This window comes from Candoia aspera, chromosome 5 (assembly GCF_035149785.1).
Source record: "Candoia aspera isolate rCanAsp1 chromosome 5, rCanAsp1.hap2, whole genome shotgun sequence".
In the NCBI taxonomy this organism is placed as follows: Eukaryota; Metazoa; Chordata; class Lepidosauria; order Squamata; family Boidae; genus Candoia; species Candoia aspera.
The window spans coordinates 113,433,409-113,454,809 of NC_086157.1; the positions used below are offsets into that span (position 1 = coordinate 113,433,409).

Here is a 21,401-nt window from a genome sequence, read left to right on the forward strand (position 1 = left end):
CAAAACTCCCAACCAAGGGTTAACCAGCTTGGACCCAGCTTAGCTTTGCAAGATTGGCCAGCATCAGCTAAATGCTAGAAAATCAAAAGAAAGTGAAGGCAGGAAATATCTCCGGCAGGTTTGTGTTATTTTCTTTCTCAGCAACAATACCCAGCAGCTGCCACTACCATCTTCCAACAAAATTTTTCCACCTTCCAAGTCTAGCCCTCCTATCCAAGTACTAACCAAGTCTGACCTAGCTTAGCTTTTTTTTTTTTGAGGCACAGCCCATAAATTGATGCCCAATGCTCCACTTCCTTTAACACAGCCTATTCCCCAAGGCAAATGTCAGATCTGCATTTAAATAGAGGCATACTTCCTAACAAATTGCATGTAAAACAAATTCTAACCATAAAAAAAAGAAACTGAGGGGAGGGGAGAAGATCAAGCATCAGTTCGTACATCAAGGAGCAAACCAGGAAGAATTGATGCCGGTCTCGGCATCGCCCTGCAAAGCAGGGACCTTGATGAAACCAACAAAATCCAGGCAGAAAGCACAGAGTATGGCCTGGCCAGGATGGCACGGGGCGTCCTACCTCGTAGGATCGTTGGTGTGGGGAAAACTTGAGGAAGGGATGTTTTATAAACTGGAGGGAAGGCGAGAGGGAAATGGAATAAGCAGATAAGTAAAGAAGTGGAGGAATTTCCTGCCATCTGTGGCTGTACAAGCCTTTCCGTTCTACCCTTTGGCTCCGAGGTGGTCAAGGACATGGAGGGTCAACCCCAAGGGGCTCCTGGAAAGCTCAGGAGGGTCGAGTTTGGTTGGTACTTGGATGGGAGACCACCAGGAAATCCCAAAGTGTAGACTAGACCAGAGAGTCAAAAAAATATCCTAAAAGGAACAGTGGAAATACTTTTCTGTGTTGTTGCTGTGAAAGCTACTTCTCACACCAACCAGAATCATCATTTTCAAAACGGGGAAGACAGGCAGACTGCCCTTATGTTGCAAAAAACGCCAAGCTTGGGTGAAAGACCATGGTTTTTCCAGCCTAAATTTCACTGTAGAGTCCTTACTGGATTAATTTAGTAACCAGGTAAAGGATACTGTGTGAACACACCCTTTTGATTGCTGTAAGATCCAAAAGGAAAGCTAGCAATTTATGCCTGGCATTCAGGGATGAGTCTCTGGAGAGAAGCTGTGCTGCTCCTCACCAGCAAAACCAACCAGAAGTCAGGTGGTACCTTAAAATCTATAGATAGTCCTCACTTAATGACCACAATTGGGACTGGAATTTCCATTGCTAAGTGATACGGTCGTTAAGCAAGGAATCACATGACTGGACCCAATTTTACAACCGTTTTACTGCAGCCATTAAGCGAATCGCTGCTGTCATTAAGCAAATCGTGGCAGTCATTAAGCAAATCAATGGTTCCCTATTGATTTGGCTTGTCAGAAGCTGGCTGGGAAGGTGGCAGATCCTGATCACGTGACCACAGGACGTCGCAACCGGCTGTAAATGTGAGCCGGTTGCCAAGCACCCAAATCGCGATCGTGTGACCATGGGGGTGATGTGACAGCCATAACTGTGAGGATGGGTCATAAGTAACTTTTTTAGCCCCATCGTATCTCCGAACTGTGATTAAACAATTGGTCATTAAGTGAGAACTACCTGTATTTATTACAGCGTCAGCTTTGGGGGACCAAATTCTGCTTCATCCAAAGCACACGCCGCAAAAGCAGGATGCTTACCGGGACCCCAGACGAGGTTATCCCTGCCCTTTCCCACGTCTTAACGGTGTGCATGGGCGGGAGCGCCTGCAGGGGATGGCAGTGTGTACGTATGTGGGGGCACCCGTGTGTGTCTTTCTTCCTTCTTGCAATAAAGCAGCTCAACATGGAACACATCTGGAGTAAAACCAGAGTGGGCTTTTTTTTCCTTCAAGGGGCATTGTCCCTTTGAATTGTCCATTTCATTGTCAAAATTGTGGACGTGCCTCAGTTTGGGCTGCAATTTGCCTTTCACAACCAAGCCACGAGGTCGAATTTGGCTCAGTTCTGATTGCCTCTTCAAACTCCACGCAAGCTCAAAAGCAACCGATTCGGGAAACAGGAGGATGCAAGAGAAAGGATCCAAGCTTTCCAGAGGAAGCGTTCCCTCCTTTCCCCGCAAGCTTTGCTGTAATTAAGGCCCTTCCCTGTTTACTATTTCTTCCCTGATTATTTAATTGCAGTCCTCGGCCTTATTTTTAATGTCACGTCATCTTCGTGCACCTCCTAAGTCCGACCATAAAGACTCATGCGGCGTTTTTGACTTAGATTACTATCCTGTCTTCCTCCTCCGGATACGGCCAAGATGGATAATGCGGTTTTTAGAATGGGTGGGAGAAGGCTGAAGCTAAAAGATCCAACCCATGAATCAAAAATTTCAGCCTAAACACATGGGCACAAGCCTTAGAATTAATGGTCTGGATGCAACCAAAACAGCTGTCAGTCGCGGAGTTCATCAATTGCTCGGAGAGAAAATTCCTGGTTTTAAAGTTTTAGGAATTCCCATACTAACCAGTGCTTGCTCAGCTTCCCAGCCCAGTCAGGGTAGAGATATAAGGAATTGGCATCTATGGGATGTTTCTCAACCTTGGCCACTTTAAGACGTGTGGACTTCAACTCCCAGAATTCCCCAGCCAACATGCTGGCTGGGGAATTCTGGGAGTTGAAGTCCGCACGTCTTAAAGTAGCCAAGGTTGAGAAACACTATCTAAACACTGATTCGCACTATGTCAGGCTGAAGGCAAGAACTCAGGCCACACTAAAGCTGCCAAATTATTTTAAACTGAAATAAATTGTCCCAAAGATGCCAATTCCTTATATCTCTACCCTGACTGGGCTGGGAAGCTGAGCAAGCACTGGTTAGTACAGGAATTCCTAAAACTTTAAAACTAGATTAGGAACTTGCAAAAAAAACAAACCCAGAATGTTCAAGTTAGTAGGCCAGTACTGGTATTTCCTACTACACATCCCAATTCTCTCTTGCTGGGATGAACAGAATTACAAAAACTTCTTTCAGACCTCATTAAAAATCATTTAAAAATTCCTAAATTCACCACACCTAGCAACAGACACTAATTCGTAGCAGCATTGACAGAAATTCCTTTAAGGACATTTCATGAAACATGCAAATTACTGCTCTCCCTTTCTTTGACACCCTACTTTTTTTGATGCACGCTTTTAACAGGCCAGGCACATTTCCTTAAGATAAGCTTCTTCTTTTTTTGAAACGTAATCCCTGTTTGTAGGGAATGTTCAGCCGTGTACCTTTTTTTCAGACCCGAGCTGGGTTTTCTAAGCAGATCTTTCTGCCTGGGGAATGCAGAACACTGACTGGGCTTTAACACTGGTGGCCTGAAACTGAACTTCCACATTCACTCCAAAGGAATTTACGACGGCATACTTCATACGCTCAACCACCACCTTGGCCTGTGCCCTGGGTCCAAAGGGCAGCCAACACAATTTGTCAAAGATCAGCTGACAGCGTCAATAAAGACAGCGCTGGAAAAACATCTTTTCGTTAATCGCCAGCCAGCGGCACTTTCCAAACACTCTTCAAGGGCTGGCCCCGCAGAGATGGCGCTGCAGTAGTCCGAATGGGAAAAGGTCTAAGGCACAAATGAGGAAAGAGGAGTCAGCATCTGCTGCAGATGTGACTAACTGCTGTTTCTTCTGCTCTTCCAGCTCAAATCCGTGGCAAGAGAAATCTTTGCAGACTGTTCATATTACTGTATGTGTCTGAGATTTTTCATGAATGCAAACCAGACCCATGGAGACAACCAGGCCTTTTATTATTATTTAGCCAACTTCCCCAGCCAGGTTCTCACCAGAGATGTGCTGGGCTTCAACTCTCATCATTTCCAGGGGGTCCACCGCATCTGGAGGGCATCTGGTTGGGGAAGGGTGCATCGCACACTAAGGGTTACGGGGTCACGGTTAGTATTTTTTCGACTCACCAGTTGATTTCATTGTAGTCATTGTGAACTTCCCACCAGAAATAGAACCAGATCAGGGTCAGGAAGAAAGAAAAGGTGAGGATCAAGAACCAGAGGCGTTCCCACTGCGAAGACACCAAAAAAAGAGATGGATTTATTACAGTATAGTGAAGGGACACAGGAAGTCAGGAAGATCCAGATCCATGCTGTGCATTAAATCTATTTCTATTCAAAGTAACTTTCAGCTTCAGTCTCCAGCATCTCGAGACAGAACTTTAAGTATACTGCTTAAATCTTTCAGACACCCTCTGCCAGTCTGCTTCCCAGCCTTGGCAACTCCCAGAATTCTCCAGCTAGCATGGGCATTGCTGAGAATTCTGGGAGTTGAAGTCCACACATTTTAAAGTTGCTAAGGTTGAGAAACACTGGTCTAAATGTTTATAAAAACTGCAAATCGATCAGAGTATAAAGAAGGGGGACATTAGAAATCAAATACATATCTATTTTTCCAAGCAGCTCCTTTTTCCTTTCTTTTTTTTTTAAACTTTTATAAAAAATAGTAAATAACACAGTGGAGACCTTAGTGTTAAGCATTAAGCTCAAAGATGGAATATATAATGGAATATATTGGAATAAAATATGAAGTATTTTAACATACTTTGCAGTTGTCTATCAAGGCCATACTTAGGGTAATTGTACCATTCAAGCCACCTTAAGTTTATTAATATTTCAGAAATTATATTTAACACCAGTATAAACTTTTTTCTCCATGTCTTTAAAGGTTTAACATCCAAACCCTCATAGTGTTAACAATTCCTAGTTTATATTGCCCAACTACCACCACACCCAGCTAATATCTGTATTTTATAATGTACTATGCACATTTTATAATGCAACAAAACAATTAATTAGGAAAAAAGATAGAATGGGGCAGTTTAATGCCTTCCACGTCATAATTTCCCCCCCGACATATAGAAAAATAGCATTTCAGGAAATCCAACCATCATTTTCCCACACGCACATGACCAGATAGAAATAAACATTTTGTGTGACAAAGGGAGCATTCCTTCAGACAAGCATGTAATTGGAACATGCTGGCTAGGGAATTCTGGGAGTTGAAGTCCACACATGCTGGCTAGGGAATTCTGGGAGTTGAAGTCCACACATCTTAAAAGTTGCTGAGCTTGAGAAACACTGATCTAGAAGGACAAGGCAGCTACGTACATTTATTTTCCTGATCTTGATCCTCAATCTCAGAGTTCCCTGCGGTTGGCCAGCTGAAAGCAAACTATCAAACCCTTGCCCACCACAGCTCTATCTTTTTTCAAAATTTCATGTCTCCTGTCTCTTGCAGTATTACAGAGGCCCCTGTCTTCATTAGGGGGGGAAAGGACAAAATTAATGAGAACTGAAAGGGATCTATTAGCATTGCAAACCCCAGAGCCAGCAGTATTCCCTGCAGCTTTGACTCAAGGAAACATAATTCTTAGCCCGCTGTAACAGCAGCATTTTTACGAGCTAATAAATTTGCCAACTATATGCCATTCCGGTCACTTATTCCATCTCCAAAGTGAAATAGTTGCAGAAATGCGGCCTTGGCCTCATTAAGATTCCTTACCCGCCCGTCCATCTTATCTGCTTCAACCCCACCAATTACTGTAATATTTGCATTACACATGCACAGAATGTGAAATGTCAACACTCTAATCCCAAAACTTCTCACGTCAGCACACGGGCATCCAGAAATTAGCTTACTTCTTGCACACATGGGCAAGATTCACACTTCGGGTCAAGAAAGTCATGGTGTGCTTAACTGGTTGGTCACTGGCTGGCATGGAAGCTCATAAGCCACAGCTTCCAGATACCAATAGCCAGGTCCACACCTCCCCAAACTGCAGAAAGCACATTTGGGCTGGTGGAAATATGCAGACTGTGCCAAACGCACATGCACTCCAGCTGTAAAAAGATGCAACTTTCATTTTTTCAAGATTTGTCAATACGGTTTCATCTTTCTGCCCAAAGGAATGACAGAGAGAAATTACGGATGGGGGCCCTCTCGGCCCGCCTGTCTGTCCGTGAGCAGGAAAACTCTCGCAAGGCAGGACGGAAGGGGGCCAAATTTAGTCGGGGGGGGGGGAGATGGCCAATGAAAGTCGGGGCTTGGGAATGGGCTGGGTGGGGCGGGGCTGCAGAGAAAGCGATTCCCGGAAGATCCCCCCGGGCATCCCCAGGGGAGGGGCTCAGAAAATTGGCAACCACTCCCTTCCAAGCCCCTTCGCTCCGGGTCACGTGACCCAAAGTGAAGCACATGTGCAGAGACCCCCAGCACATGCAGGTGCAACACGAGGCAGCAGGCGCACAGACCCCCGGCCGCAACCCATGCTTTCGAGGCACAGAAGAAAAGAGAGTAGAAAGAATGCTGGCAAAGGCGTGGAAAGGGTCCCAGGGGAAGCCCCACTCCACCGGCCTTCCCTAACCTGTTTCCTCTTTCATACATTACACCAGTGTTTTTCAACCTTGGCAACTTTAAGACGTATGGGCTGCAACTCCCAGAATTCCCCAGCCAGCATGCTGGCTGGGGAATTCTGGGAGTTGAAGTCCACACATCTTAAAGTTGCCAAGGTTGAAAAACAGTGCATTATACCAACTAATACAATTGTGGCTTAATCTACTAATCTTGATTGCCTCTTTGAGGGACATTTCAGTCCATCTTCTGCCAAAGTCAGGTTCGGGAGAAGGATGCAATTTTCTTTTCTGAAATGTTTTCTGATAATGCGCTATTGAATGTGATTTATTTAGGTCATAAAATTAGCCCCCTGCCCAGAGGAAGCTGTCCCATCCGTCAAACAAAGCAGGCAACCGGGGAGAAGAGCGAGCGAGCGAGCCACGCGGGCTGCCATTTTTCAATCCTCCAAAATGGACAGCTGTGGAATCTTGCTTTAGCTGTCTTATGGCCTCATCCCCCTCCCCTCCTTGCTGCTGAATTGAAATGGAATATTTAGAAACATCCAAACTGCTGAACACCCTTTCAGCCTTCGAGGACTGCCTGCTGCTCGTGGGAAGAGGGATCGTTCCTATTAAAGTGTCACTCAAATGCTCAACAATGCATAGGTGTCGAGGCGCATAAGTGAACACGAAGGGGAACATCCTGCACTCGTGTGATAGAGAAGGCAATCATCCTACAACTGGGGAGGCATTTATGCAGACCCCCCACTTTAACAGGAATTCTGAGATGGTGTGGTATATTTAAACAGGAGTTTGCAAACCAATTATTCCTTCCTTTTCATCTCGGGCTGGCGGCATAATCTCCGAGCGCTATTTAGTTCTAGAGATGCTGACATGACAACTTAATTCCATTACTCATCTAATCCTTCTACTGCCTTCCCACTTAACCACCAAAGAGCCCCATCTGATGAATAAGACTTTTTACACATTTAAATTTCTATGCCAACAGCCAGATCTTTTATAGAACAGCATCCTCCTCCCTCTGCACGAGCCCATTTTTCGGTTGTCCATAATTACACCAGAAGGATGGAAGGAATGTGAGTTTCCTGAGTGGGGTAGCATTTTGCAAGGGGGTGGGTGGGAGAGGGGAGAGAGAGTTCCGCTGTATCGTGGAAGACCCACCTTCCAAACCAACTTTGTGAACACTGGAGTTACTTCGCCAGTTAAATGTTAATCAGCAGACGGGCTCCAAGTTCGATCGAGTGGAAAGAATCAAGGAAGGAAGCTATTTCCAAGGTCTGTGATGAAGGGCTTGCCTTTCGAACGAGGTCCACCATGGACCAGCTCTCTCCTCCAAGAAAATTTTAATATAGACGATAACCCCCAGAGTTTTGATTACTGATTATGTGCCATCAAGTTGTTGTTGACTCTTAGCGACCTCACAGATTTTCTCCAGGAGATCTGTCCCCAGCCTGGTCCTTCAGGCCTTCCAACACTGCCCCCATTGACGCTGTAACTGAGTCCATCCATCTTGCTGCTGACCATCCCTTCTTCTCTTTACTTCCTCCTACCCCAGCATCAGAGAATTGTCCAGAGAGCTGGATCTTTGCACTGAGTGATTATGCTCTATCAAGTCAGTTTTGACTCTTAGCGACCACAGAGATAGACCTCCTCCAGCTCAATTTGTATCCAGTGTGGTCTTTCAACCGTGCCCCGACCACCATTGTCACTGAGTCCATCCACCCCACTGCTGGTCATCCTCTTCTTTTTTATTTCACCTTTCCAAGCATTATGGATTGCATCATGTGTCCGAAACAGGACAATTTGAACCTTATCGTTTGTGCCTTGAGTGAGAACTCTGGGTTGATTTGTTTGATGTTCCATCAGTTTGTTTTCTGGGCTGTCCATGATCTTCTCAGGAGTCTTCTCCAACACCAGCTAGAGTTTTACTAGGTCTGAAGGTTGGATTTGACCTTTTTTTATGGGATTGCTAACAAAATGAGATTCAGCACATCAGTAGTAAATACCGTATGAATCCTGCCAAATTTCAGAAGGACAGGTTCAACTCTTAACCATGACACTCCACCAGAAGGCAAAAACAATGGAGTGTACCCTGATTCCCCTTATCTCTGATTCCACAAGTGTAAAAGTCAGCTGGGCCTGTGGTTAAGCAAAGGAACAGGTGTCTTCTACTGTTTGCAAATGTTCCCAGTCTGGGTTTAAGTGCAGAAAACCGGTTCCTAGATTTGCCAGTGAGACGAGGATGAAATGAAGCTAGGCTATTGCCTCTATCACCTAGCTCTGCCATTATTAATTATTCACAATGTTAATTGCTTTTCTTTTAATTCATGAAGGAATGCCAGCAGCACGGCTGAAGAGCCATTTAAAACTGCATCTTGAAGGTGGCGACTCCGCCGGAGTGGAAAGAGCAGGATCCAAGTAGAAACAATATTTTTCTCTAAGAGACGGGAGATGAACAGAACTGGGCCTCTGATTTTTTTAAAAATTAAAGGTATTTCAACATTCAGGGGCTGTCAATGTTATAGGGATAAATCCCAAGGTTCTGAAAGGTTTCAATACATGCATTTTGCTTCCAAACTCACTCAAATCCAGCACACTGATATTTCAGGCTTGGCCACCTTTTGGAAAAGGGGCACAATTGGAATTTTTCAGGCAATCGTTGGCACATTCACAAAATGGCCAAGGGTGATTTTCCAAAATCAGCCTGGCCAGGCACAAAATACCAACTGGAAGTCAAGCACACTAGAGCAGGATTTCCTGACCTTGGCAGATTTTAAGATGTGTGGATTTCAACTCTCAAAAAGGGCAGAGATAACACTGTGCATTCATGTGCCCCACTGATAATCCATGGGGCATCTTTGCATCAAGGACAAGCAGGCTGTGCAGATCAACCTGGAGTCCTAGCAAAGCTCTGCCCTAGATGGTTGTGACTCAAACAGTTCTCCTAAAATCTTCCCCCAATGCTGAGGTAATTTGCCAAGGTTCAAGAATCCCTCCCATGCTGGAAGCTGAGGAACCAGGACCAGGTCTTTTCAAAATGGCAGCTTCAAGCCGAGACTTCTCTCTCCCCAAATGACACCAACCTGGGAGTTCTTCTGGTGCCAAGCAAAAACTTTTGAAAGAAGAACAATGAAGCTGTCCGAAGGTGGTTTAAAAGTCAACTTTCCCCAACCTGGTGCCCCTGGAGGTTCTGGATATCACAAAACATCTTAACCGGGCCAGGTTAAAGATCAAGTGTGTTGTGAGAACCCTATAGAGCAGGGTTGCTCAACCAGGGTTGCGTGGCACCCTCGGGTTCCACGAGAGGTCACCAGGGGTTCCCTGGGAGATCATGATTTATTTAAAAATTATTTCAAATTTGGGCAACTTCACCTTAAAGAGGTAAGTTTCATTATTTTTAGTTCAGTAACACTGTTAATGCACATATACAGGCCTACCCATGAAACAAACATAATAATTTTGTAACTTCTGGCCTATCTTTGAGCCTGAATGTGCAGGGGTTCCCCAAGGCCTGGAAAATATTTCAAGGGTTCCTCCAGGGTCAAAAGGTTGAGAAAGGCTGGGCTAGAGGATGCTGTAAGTTAATTACAAGGAGGCTTAACCTGCCAATGTATTTTCCAAACATGGAAGGGGAGCGAACGTGAGTTTAGTACGTTTTTCCAGCCTCCAGAAATTAAGTATGGAGAGGATCATGTATTTTAAAGGAAAAAAACAAGGAAATAGAAAGGGCCCAGCAGTTTACGCATCCCCAAACCAACCTGTTTTCAGGTCTGGCAATGCAAGGGGTACTCTCTGGTTTCAGTTTTATTTGCTTGACTGGCATTTTTGAAGAGGGCAGAGATCTCTAGATGCCCCCCAAGAAATTCTGGCCCCACCGATTTAAATGTAGCATAGCAGGATACTGCATGGCTCAAGAGCAGCTGTCAGCATCTGCCCACTTTGCTTCAATCCCCGGAGCCCCCAAGACTTGAGATTCAAATCTGGAAAGTCTGCCCGGAGGGAGGGAGGAAGGAAGGAAGGGAGGGAGGATGTGCCCACGTCTGCTGAAAGGTGGGAAGGAGAGAATCGGTGGACGAGGGTGAAAGAAGGATTGTGAAGGAAGGGGCGGCTCATTAAAAAAGCCTCCGGTTTGTGCTGTTTTGACACGGCTCGACAGACGCAGCGCTGAAGCCGAACCGCCGGGGCAACCTCGGGAGGAAGCCTGTCAGCAGAGAGGAGGCACGCAGCAAGCCCAAGGCCGTTCTGCAGAATGCCAGAGCAGAGGCAGTGCAGAAGGAACTCAAAATTACAGAGGAAGGCAGGAAAAAGCAGATACTAGCCCGTTCCACTACCCACATGACCATCGCCCCAGCAGGAAAGAGACACACAGCGGAGCCAGTAGGAAAGGAGAGGGATTTTTATTGGCCCAGCCGAGCTTCTGGAACTCACTGCTTCCAGACGCAGCAGAAGCTCATGGGACCAATCTTGGGTTTTTATTTATCTGTTTTTAACTAAATAAAATTGAATTAAATAAATAAATAAAATTGAGCAAATATTGGTTTGTTTATTATTAAATCTGTAATTTATATATAATTTATATATACATTTATATACCCCACCCCACCCCGAAGGTATTTTCAGGGAACTTCTGCAAAGTTTTCTTTGGAGGACAATGTTCCTAAGCTCTTGTCATGCCTCTGTAAACCTCTAAAACAGTGTTTCTCAACCTTGGCAGCTTGAAGATGGGTGGACTGCAACTCCCAGAATTCCCCAGCCAGCCATGCTGGCTGGGGAATTCTGGGAGTTGCAGTCCACCCATCTTCAAGCTGCCAAGGTTGAGAAACATCGCTCTGAAAGATAAGGTCTTCCCTAACATGGTGACTTTATGCACATGTCCGTGTCATTTTCTCAGCAACATTAGGCAAGTGTTCTGCCGTCGTTTGCTTGCTGGTTATTTTCCCTCTGTCTAGCCTAGCCTACGGACTGAAGATTTTGTGAAGGCCTCTCCACTAAATATTAAACCAGTTCCAGCTGTGATCAGCCTTTTCAACTTCAGCCAATATTTATTCATTTAGCATATTTATGCAGCCGCCCATCTCACAAACGCATGACTCTGGGTGACATACAACGCCGCAACAGTTAAAAACTACGAGCCATCAAAAATAAATAAAATAAATACAGAAAGTAAATGCACAAAATAAACAAATAAAACCCAAGAAAGCAGGAGAACAAACATCACTTCATCTCCTACAGCCACCTTGCAGCCTCCAGTGGTCTGGTGCTGCCTGCCTGCAACGTATATTTCGCAGATGCAACGGTGGGAGACAGACTTCAGTGGCCACAGCTTTGGAAATAATCTTCTGAACATCCCGTTCGATCATGCCTGATTCTGGGAGACTGCCTGGACAAGTCCCTGCAGCTTTCTTGGCACAGTTTTTCAGAAGTGGTTTGCCATTGCCTGCTTCCTAGGGCTGAGAGAAAGTGGCTGGCCCAAGGTCACCCAGCTGGCTTCGTACCTAAGGCAGACTAGAACTCACAGCCACCTGGTTTCTAGTCTGGTGCCTTAACCACGACCCCAAACTGGCTCTCTTAAATTAAAGGGGAACTAAAACTAATTTCCGGCTGTATCTTAAGGAGGCGTCATGCAACCTTGGGATAAAGGCTTCCTTGCCCAGCTAACAGGCTGACAAATGTGGTTGCTGTCATCATCATCTAGGCTAGTGTTTTTCAACCTGGCTCCTTCCCTCTTTCTCAACCAGCATCCTGGGCTACTGGATATTATGGGCAATGTAGTCCACCCCGTTTGGAAGTAGGCCAGGTTGAGGACAGATGAACGAAGCCTGGCTGACAACCCAGGAGAGGAATACTTGATTTGCCAGCTCATTAAGAAACTGGGTGGTTCCCACGTCATAATAAGCAATGCCTTGCTTCATCATGGATTATTAAACAAACCACTTTGGCTCAAAGTAAGCTCAAAGAAGACCAAGCACATCAGGACTCAGGGTGAGGTGGGAACCGAGGGGGTGCATGGGGGTGACAGCACAAAAAATAAATTGACTCTGATTTGGTGATATTTCTACAGAGTACCATCCATATCAATGACAGCAAATCTGAGAGTCTCACTCCTACAGTTCTTTTCACGACGAAATTCCCACGAAACTTGTGTGCTAAGTGCGATTTATGACCCTTTAAAAAAAAGGGAGAAAAAATGCTCGGGTATAATTCCTATCACCTCTCTACAGGCAGTCCTCGACTTACGACCACAGTTGGGACCGGAATTTCCCTTGCTAAGGGAGGCGGTTATTAAGTGAGTCACACCCGATTTTACAACCTTAAGAGAATCATGTGGTTGTTAAGCGAATCCTGGCTTCCAGCATTGACTATGCTTGTTGGAAGCCAGCTGAGAAGGTCACAAATGGTGATCACTTGACCCCAGGACACTGCAACCATCATAAATACATGTCTGTTGGTAAGCATCTGAATTTTGATCACATAACTGCCCAGAGTCACTTGTTGAGATGGGCGGCTATAGAAATCAAAATAAATAAATAACCACAGGGATGTTGTGATGGTCATAAGTCACATTTTTCAGCACCATCGTAACTTCAAAAGGTCATTAAACAAATGGTCCTAAGTCGAGGACTGCCTGTATTAAAATTGGTATTTTGTTTTATTGTTGTAAGCCTCCTGCGATGCTTCTCTAAGCAGAAAGGTGGGGGATTAAAGTAATAGTAAATAAAAATAAAAAATAACGTGCAAGTGGAATCGACATCACCGTAGCAACTAAGGAAGCCGGGGAGGGGAGGGCAGACATTGTAATAAAAATCCCAAACTCAAAATTCTGGAAGAAACTTCTGGGTTAAAAGCAGCACCTTGGGCAAAATCGGGGCTCCACACTGGATGCGCCCGGTTGCCCCAGGCCAGTCCCACAATTCAGAGAGCCCTCCTCTGCAAGCTCCATCTTGACAAAGCACATAGCATAACTGACATGCAGCAAATCACAGCGGTTGTGGCCTTTGACTGTGCCAAAGGGGACGACTGCCCTGTTTCAATTCCTTACCACCGAGAAAAGCAGAGGGAAATCTGACTTTTCCACTGCAGAAAATAAAGCCTTGCATGTATTCATCAACCTGACTGAAAGCTACAACCAGTATCAAGCATCGAGGTCAGCCTACAAGGAAGTATCAAAGTGTGCCAGCTCTGGAGCACAACCCTGGCGATGGCAAGGGGAGGCAACATATCAGCAGATCCTGGTTTTATTTCTGCCTCGTTCGAGCCTCACCTTGTGGTTTCCCCCAGAGGAAGAGAGAGGGGAAGGCAAAATATGGGAGTTAAAACTGGCATTTTGAGACAAAAAGGCTGAGAAAGAGAAGCAATGAATACACTGGGTTGCTCTAAAGGAAGGGCATGAGCACAGATGCAAGAAAGTAGGGCTGCCAGCATCCCTTCTCTGGACCCTGGATGTCTGCCACCTCTGCAAGGGGATGAGATGAAAAATTCAGGTACCCCCATTTCCAATATGACTTGGCAATCTCCCCCTTCTATAAACCAGCCCATTTCTTGATCATCCCAAAAACTATCCTCAGGCGATCAGTCTCCAGATCAGTGTTTCTCAACCTCAGCAACTTGAAGATGGTGGACTTCAACTCCCAGAATTTCCCAGCCAGATGTTTTTCCCTGTCCCCAATGTATCTATTTAATGCACTTTAAGGAGTATTCCATTTTTTGATCAAGCGCCAATTTAACTGATCTAAAAGCACAATATGCTTCCAGAGGGTGATTCCTAGCTTAGGTGTTCAAAGCTTCTTCTGTTTCCTCATTCTCTACAATGTGATTTTTCTCATCTCTCTTCTCCAAGTGGCATCAGCTGCGGCCTTACAAATGCTTTAAAAGCATCCCAGACTATTCTCACTTTAAATCAGTTCTCTATTTACCAGAAAGAAACTTATCCACTTGTGGTTGCTGTTGATGTACAAAGGCCATCTAGCCATAAAGAGCATTAATTGCATTGGCTTAAGAATTCAGTAAAATTACTATCTTCAAAACATCAGAGAAGTAAAAGAAAAATTAAAAAACAGAGAAGACAGCTGCAAATCCCGGCTGTAACAGATGCAGACTCCAAAAGACTTTCTCTTTTATCATTTCATGCACAATTCTTCAACTGATGGAAGGCAAATATTTTTCCTTTTTTTTTTTTGTACTAAGAAGGGAATATTCCTGCAAGCTTCCGATGGGAGAGGGATTGGGCAGCCAAATTTTGCTAGGAGCTGGACCTTACTCAAAAGCTATACTGTGGAGTTATTAGTCCCCATCCCTGTTTTACAAAAAGTGAGTGAACAGCCCTACCTCAGTTTTTAAACACCCAGCTTGTCCAAGCATCCTTTGCAACAGCAGAATTGAAAATGCTCTTAAATTCCCAGGATCAAGAACATAAATTAGAAGACAACTTCTGCTTCTTAAAAGCATTGCTTGAATCTGTATGCTGGCCAAGTCCATCCTGTGACTTGATTCTCCTATTGGGTTCCAAAGTGGGGAATTTAAGGAACTACAAAATGATCTAATTGGGATTGATGCTTTTTTATAAATAATCCTAACTTGCAGTGAGCAGACCAAAGCTATAGATGATTGCTGTAGTCCTCGCTTAACAACTATTTGTTTAGCAATGGTTTGGATTTATGACAGTGCTGGAAAAACCAACTTATGACTGGTCCTCACACTTACATCCGTTGCAGCATCCTCACAGTCACATGGTCACAATTTGGGCACTTGGCAACCGGTTTGCATTTATGACCGTCGCAGTGTCTTGTGGTCACCATTACCATTTTTGACCTTACCGGCCAGTTTCTGGCAAGCAAAATCAATGGGGAACCACGTGATATGCTTATCAACCATGTGGTTCACTGAATGCCCACAGTGATTCACTTAAAAACTGCCACAAAAAAAGATTATAAAATTGGGTTGGATTCACTTAATGACTGCTTTGCTTAGCAACCAAAATTCTGGTCCCAATTGTGGTTGTTAAGCGAGGACTACTTGTAAATTGTTCAGGGAAGTTTAAAAAAAATCCAGAAGTATCTCTCTCAACTGGGCCACTGGTTAACCAAATGGGGGATGCCATTCAATTTAACTAATATAAATTGATGCACGAAGGTACAAAACCCCACCCCCAGCTTCACACCCACATTGATGGATTCAGAGCTGTCTAAAACTATCCAGGAAAAAGATCCTGGGATTATTGAGCTTAGCTGGATGAAAGTGTTGTCTTCGTATGCAGCTGCTGGGGAAAAGGCCAATTCTATGCTAGGGTCATTAGGAAATGAACTGAAAATAAAACAACCAATATGGTAATACTTTTATAAAAATCTATAGTATGTTTGCTCCTAGAGTATTGTTTGCTGGTTTTGAAAAAGGATTTAATGAAGTTGGAAATGGTGCAGAAGAGAGCAAGCCAAAGGTCCAGGGTCTTCAATACCTCCCTTACAGGAAAAGATCAAAATACTGCCGAGTCTGTGATTGAGGCCGGACACGATCGAAGTGTATGAAATCAAGCCTGGTGTGGAAAGAGCAGGCAATGAACTGGTTTCTCCTTCTGTGAAAGCATCAGAACCAGGGCTCACCCAATGCATTTGATAAGGAGGAGGTTTACTATCATTCTCACAAGACGTAGTGACAGCCATTAACTTGGGTGGCTTTCAAAGGGGATTGGGTACATTCATGGAGGACAAGTCCATTGACAGCCAACGATCTTGAGGAATGAATGTTACCTCCAGGTTGTGGGCAACTTATCTTCAAAAATGCCAGCTGGAACAGAGGGGGATGTTTCCACCTCCTGCTTGCAGGATTCAGATCAGTTGGCTTGATTCAGGAAGTCCATTCTGATGGTCTTCCCATCCTGGGCATTAGGTTTGGCACATGTTTACCCTTCTGGGAAACTCTCACCCTTCCCAGAAGGGTTGAGAATCACACTAATGAAGAAATGCACTTGAGCTAAGTTTAGATGTTTGGCTGGCAAGCTAATTGTCAGCGAGACATCATCAATCATCCCTGAGATGGATCCATCCCTGGCTGATGCTAATTGGAGTTCAGTGTCTCTCAGGAAGAGACAAGAGCTCTTCTCCTGAATTGTCTAACAGTGTGCGTGCATGGACATATGTTTGTGTGTGTGTGTGTGTGTGTGTGTGTAAGAGAGAGAACAGTAAATAGCCATCTTTCAGCCAGCATATGTAGGTGTTAAGACAGACCTCTGTCTCTCATCTCCTTCTAAATGGGGTGCCTTCTAGCAATTTTGAGCCAAAACTCGCCAACACAGCAGATCAAGGTTGATGGGAGCTGTGGTCCAAAGCAGCTGATGAAAAATATCAAAAAGAAATCATTGGGTGGAAATTCCGGGTCCAGAGATGGATTAACCCCTGTGTTGTAATATCTAGGCATTCGTCTATGTTATAAAGGAACAGGGGATGATTAATACCAAGGCTTTGAAGATAAACGATTTTGTCTGCTTAAACTGCCTGCTGCTACCCAGAACTGTGAGTCAGAGTCTTTGGGCTCCTGAAATCATTTTGCAAGGGAAGAACATAATCATACACCATGGTGGAAATAGTTTCTTTGGGCTGAGATCCATGAACATTGCCCCAACCTCTTTACCAGATCAATGAGAAGGCATATAATCAGCGCATCTCAGATTCATGCCAAAGTATCTGAATCCTGGCCCCAAAATTTTCTGGGTGCCCAGAAATCATCCTGGTGGGACATCTGTGGCCTTTCAGTGGTGGCTGAACTTTTCGGCCAGTAAATTTCATTATGTCATCCTGGGCCACCTGGTAAGGAAAGAGGAGAGGATGACCTGAAATTTCTGAAATCCACCCATTTTACCTTGATCAATCTGCAGCACCAAGATAACCTTGCATGGACTCTAAGTAAGGTTAATAAGCTTGGTTAGCCCTCAGACAGGAGCCACCAAGAAATCCCAGAAAAATATTCTGGAGGAAGAAATCATTATACTGTTCCCAAAAAACAACATGGAGATATCCATTAAAATGATGGAGGTCAGCTTCAATTTGAAGGAGATTTACCTTTACCAAGCATAAAGTTTTTAAAACTATCTTGCATTCCCACAGAATATTATGGAGCAAATGAAAGCTTTTCCTTCATTAACAAGCTCTAATCAATGTATTTTTCTCTCCAGATCTACACTGGGGGGAAGGTACTACGCCTTGAGACATTCAGCTTAAAATACAAGTTTCGGAGCTGTAACTGACACTAAATGCATCATTGCATTCAACATGCATGGTAGTTGTCCCCACCTTAAACCTATAAATAGCATCAACTGGATGGGGGGGTGGATTGCTAATTATTAAGATCAACCACATACACAAAATAAGAAGTTAACTCTCTGTTCCCTGCAGCCATTGAGAAAAAACCTGTTTTCTGAAACACAAATTTGCTTTTTAAGGGAAACCTTCTCCTGGTCAGATCTGTTCTTTGCTAAGAAGTTATTTCTTGTTCTATAGATTGAGATGGCTTTTTTTTTCTTTTTTAATTTATGGGATGGGGAGATGTGGCTCAGATACACACTGGACCAGGCAATAACACTATTGTTGATGCCACTAACCAGGTAAAGCCCAATTTTCCAAGAAATAAGGTTTTCTTTCCTGGGTTTAGGGAAGCTGGCTGTCAAGCCTAAATAAAGATATACTAAGCCCATTTTTGTTTTTCAGTCTCAACCCAGCAAGGAACATAGCGGCCGCGTTTCTCAGTGTTTTGCTGCTAAAACCTGGCAGCATGGTTTCTTAGCTCTGTGGGAGCTTCAAAAATGGGGTTTACCAAGTATGTTTCCCACCTACTACAGATAAAATGTCTAGTGCCCCTGCCTGCAACCACAGGGGTATGAGAACACCACCCACCTACTGAATGGAAAGGTGCATTGCTAGTATCAAACCAAAGGTGTAAATGTTTAAATGGCTACTCTGTCCTCACTGAAAATGCAATATAAAAGGTTAAGGCAGGGTTTCTCAACCAGGGTTGTGTGGCACCCTCGGGTTCTGCAAGAAGTCACCAGGGGTTCCCTGGGGGTCATGATTTATTTAAAACATTATTTCAAATTCGGGCAACTTCACATTAAAGAGGTAAGTTTCATTCTTTATTTTTAGTTTAAGAACCCTGTTAATGCATCTATACAGGCCTACCCATGAAACGAATAGAATAATTTTGTACCTTCTGGCCTCTATTGGAGCCTGAATGGGCAGGGGTTCCCCGAGGCCTGGAAAATATTTCAAGGGTTCCTCCAGGGCCAAAAGGTTGAGAAAGGCTGGGTTAAGGGATAGGGGGACTAGAGTTTCATCACCCATTATTGTGAGCCAAGACAAGCAAGCTGGGATCCTTCCATGGGTGAGGATTAAGTCTCCCACAATCCCTTGTCATTGGTCATGCTGACTTGTCGAAGACAGGTGGAATCCAGAACATCCAGAAAGACACCAGCTTATCATTCTGCCCTGCAATATCTGAGCAGAGGAGACAGCTGGCCAGCCATCAAGGACAAGGCAAGAGTCATCTATTCTTGCAACCCTCTGCTCTGCAAAGGTGGTTGGACTGTGAGACTAGGCTGAAGCTGCCATTACCTGAAGATGGAGCAGACATGTATGCAGAGAGGACAAAAGCCAGGAATAATCTTGTCTAAAAGATCCTTTCAGGGAGGTAGATGAGAAGGAAGCAAGTCGTTAAGGAGACAAAGGAAAAAAGTCACCTGAACCAGACAAAGGAAGCTGGGCCTGAGCACATGGAGGAACCCCCCCCCCATCCCATCTACAGCTAATGAACTTGTGAATCGACAAAGCAAGGACTTTTGGGGATAAAAGGGGTCCCAAAGCCCACCCACTTGAGTCGTCTGTGGATCCAGACTTGGTGGTTTCCGTCCCTCGAGCGAGTGCCTGGCAGCCTAGTTGGATGTGGGTGTGTGGGTGTGTGGATGTGTGTGAGAAAGAGCAATGCACCTTGCAACCAGTAAAGTTTTGTGTTACTTTAAATTCACTGGGTCTCCGTGTATTCCAAAGAAGATGTTGTGCCTCAGTGTTCGGTTTACATTCGGGCTGCTGACCAGGGCTGTGTGTCTTGTCTGCTCATGCCGCACCTATCTGGAAAACCCAGGTAGAAAGCCAGGGGGCTGACAAGATCCGCCTGCCTCAACAGGCGGCGAGTCTGTGAGTGAGTGACCATAAGCCGAACCTGGGAGCTTGTCTGTGTAACAGGACCACCAACTACCAACCTGAGCTGGCACTCACGGATGTCTGAGATGATGGGATCTCCAGTCCTACAAAGGTATTGGGAAATAACTATGGGAAGCAAGGAGGCAGCCTGCATAATTTTGGCCCGTTTTACGGCAACTCCCTGTCCATCACCAATGCCCCCAGATTACAAAAGCCTCGAGCTGGAAACGGAGATGGTGCCAAGTCCTGGCAGGAGTGACTTGGGAAATGGCAGCATGGTGGAAATGCTGGCCATTCCAATGTTTCAGCTCTTGGAGAGAAAGGCAGCAAAACCCAAAAGTATCCCAGGGAAAAATGAACAGAAAGCAGAGACCAAAAAGATAAATCTGGTAGGGCCATGAAAGCTGAAGTGAAAAATAGGTCTTGAATACATTTTGAGAAATGGCTTCTATAAGTAGGAATCAATATCCTGTTTTTTTCCCCCAACTTGTACTGCCTTTCCAGCACAATCTCATCTTCTGTCCCTAACCTGGTCCTTCAGGCCTTCTGACAGTGCCCCCATCACCACTGAAACTGAGTCCACCCACCTTCTGCTGGTCATCCTCTTCTTCTCGTTCCTTCCACCTTTCCCAGTATTATGGACCTCTCAAGAAAGCTGGGTCTTTGCATTGATTGATTATGTGCCATCAAGTCAGTGCTGACTCTTAGTGATCTCACAGATTTTCTCCAGGAGGATCTGTCTCCAACCTGGCCTTCAGGACTTCCAGAGGTGCCCCCATCATCACTGTGACTGAGTCCCTCCCCCTTGCTGCTGGTCGTCCTCTTCTTCTCTCTCCTTCCACCCTTCCCGGCATCAGAGCCTCCTCCAGAGAGTTGAGTCTTCGCATAATGTGTCCGAAGTAGGATCATTTGAGCCTGGTCATTTGTGGCTCGAGTGAGACCTCTGGGTTGATTTTTTCAATGGTTTGTTTTCTTGGCTGTCAAAGGCCCTCTCTGGAGTCTTCCCCAGTACCAACTAGAGTTTTACTAAGTGTCAGTGTTGGATTTGACCTTTTTTTATGGGACTGCTGACAAAACAAGACTCACCACACCAGAAGCAAATATGAATCCTGCCAAAGGTCAGGAGGACAGCTTCTACTGCTTTTCCAGCATGATGGATTCAATCTCATCTTCCTCTTTCCTACTATCTCTTCCAAAAGAGGACTCCCTGGGGACTTTCCATGCCTTACAAACGCCCTCCTTACAAATGTACAGCGTGGGCAGTTTGGTAACATGCGATCTGGCTAGCTGTGGCCCTTGGCCTTTTTGGAAAAAAACCTTTTTAAAAAGTTGCCACCCTCCTGCATGACCTCTGCCCAAACCAAAGGAAAAATAACCTTGAAAACAAGGCCAAGAGTTAAAAACTTCAGGAAAACAGGTTTTCTTCCTTGTTTACTGGCATAGGAAAAGAGTTTGTGTCTTTCGATGCAGGAATCAGTGCCCCAAAGCAGAAAAATTGGTCTTGAGGGTAAAATGCCGTAGGCAAGAACCTCAAGTGTAAAAAGCAGCAGACATGTGCCAGGGTTTCCAGCATACAGGTAGTCCTTGCTTAACAACCATTCATTTAGTGACGGTTTGGACTTACAACGGTGCTGAAAAACAGACTTGCAACTGGTCCCCACACTTACGACCATTGCGGTGTCCCCGTGGTCACGATTCAGGCACGTGGCAACTGGTTTGCATTTATGACTGTCTCAGTGTCCCATGGTCCCACGATCGCCATCTTCGACCTTCCCTGCCAGTTTCTGGCAAGCA

General features: G+C 44.9%; 2 protein-coding genes across 2 annotated transcripts in view; one reads left to right on the plus strand and one right to left on the minus strand.

Annotated features, from left to right (window-relative positions):
* The window catches only part of SERPINH1 (serpin family H member 1), a 415,650-nt gene that overhangs the window by 276,265 nt on the left and 117,984 nt on the right, over positions 1-21,401 (plus strand). The window lies entirely within an intron of this gene.
* GDPD5 (glycerophosphodiester phosphodiesterase domain containing 5) overlaps positions 1-21,401 on the minus strand; it is a 136,390-nt gene that overhangs the window by 47,810 nt on the left and 67,179 nt on the right. The window contains exon 3 of the mRNA XM_063305986.1: positions 3,982-4,085. Within this exon, the coding sequence (XP_063162056.1) occupies positions 3,982-4,085 (104 nt within the window). The remainder of the gene's footprint in view (positions 1-3,981; positions 4,086-21,401) is intronic.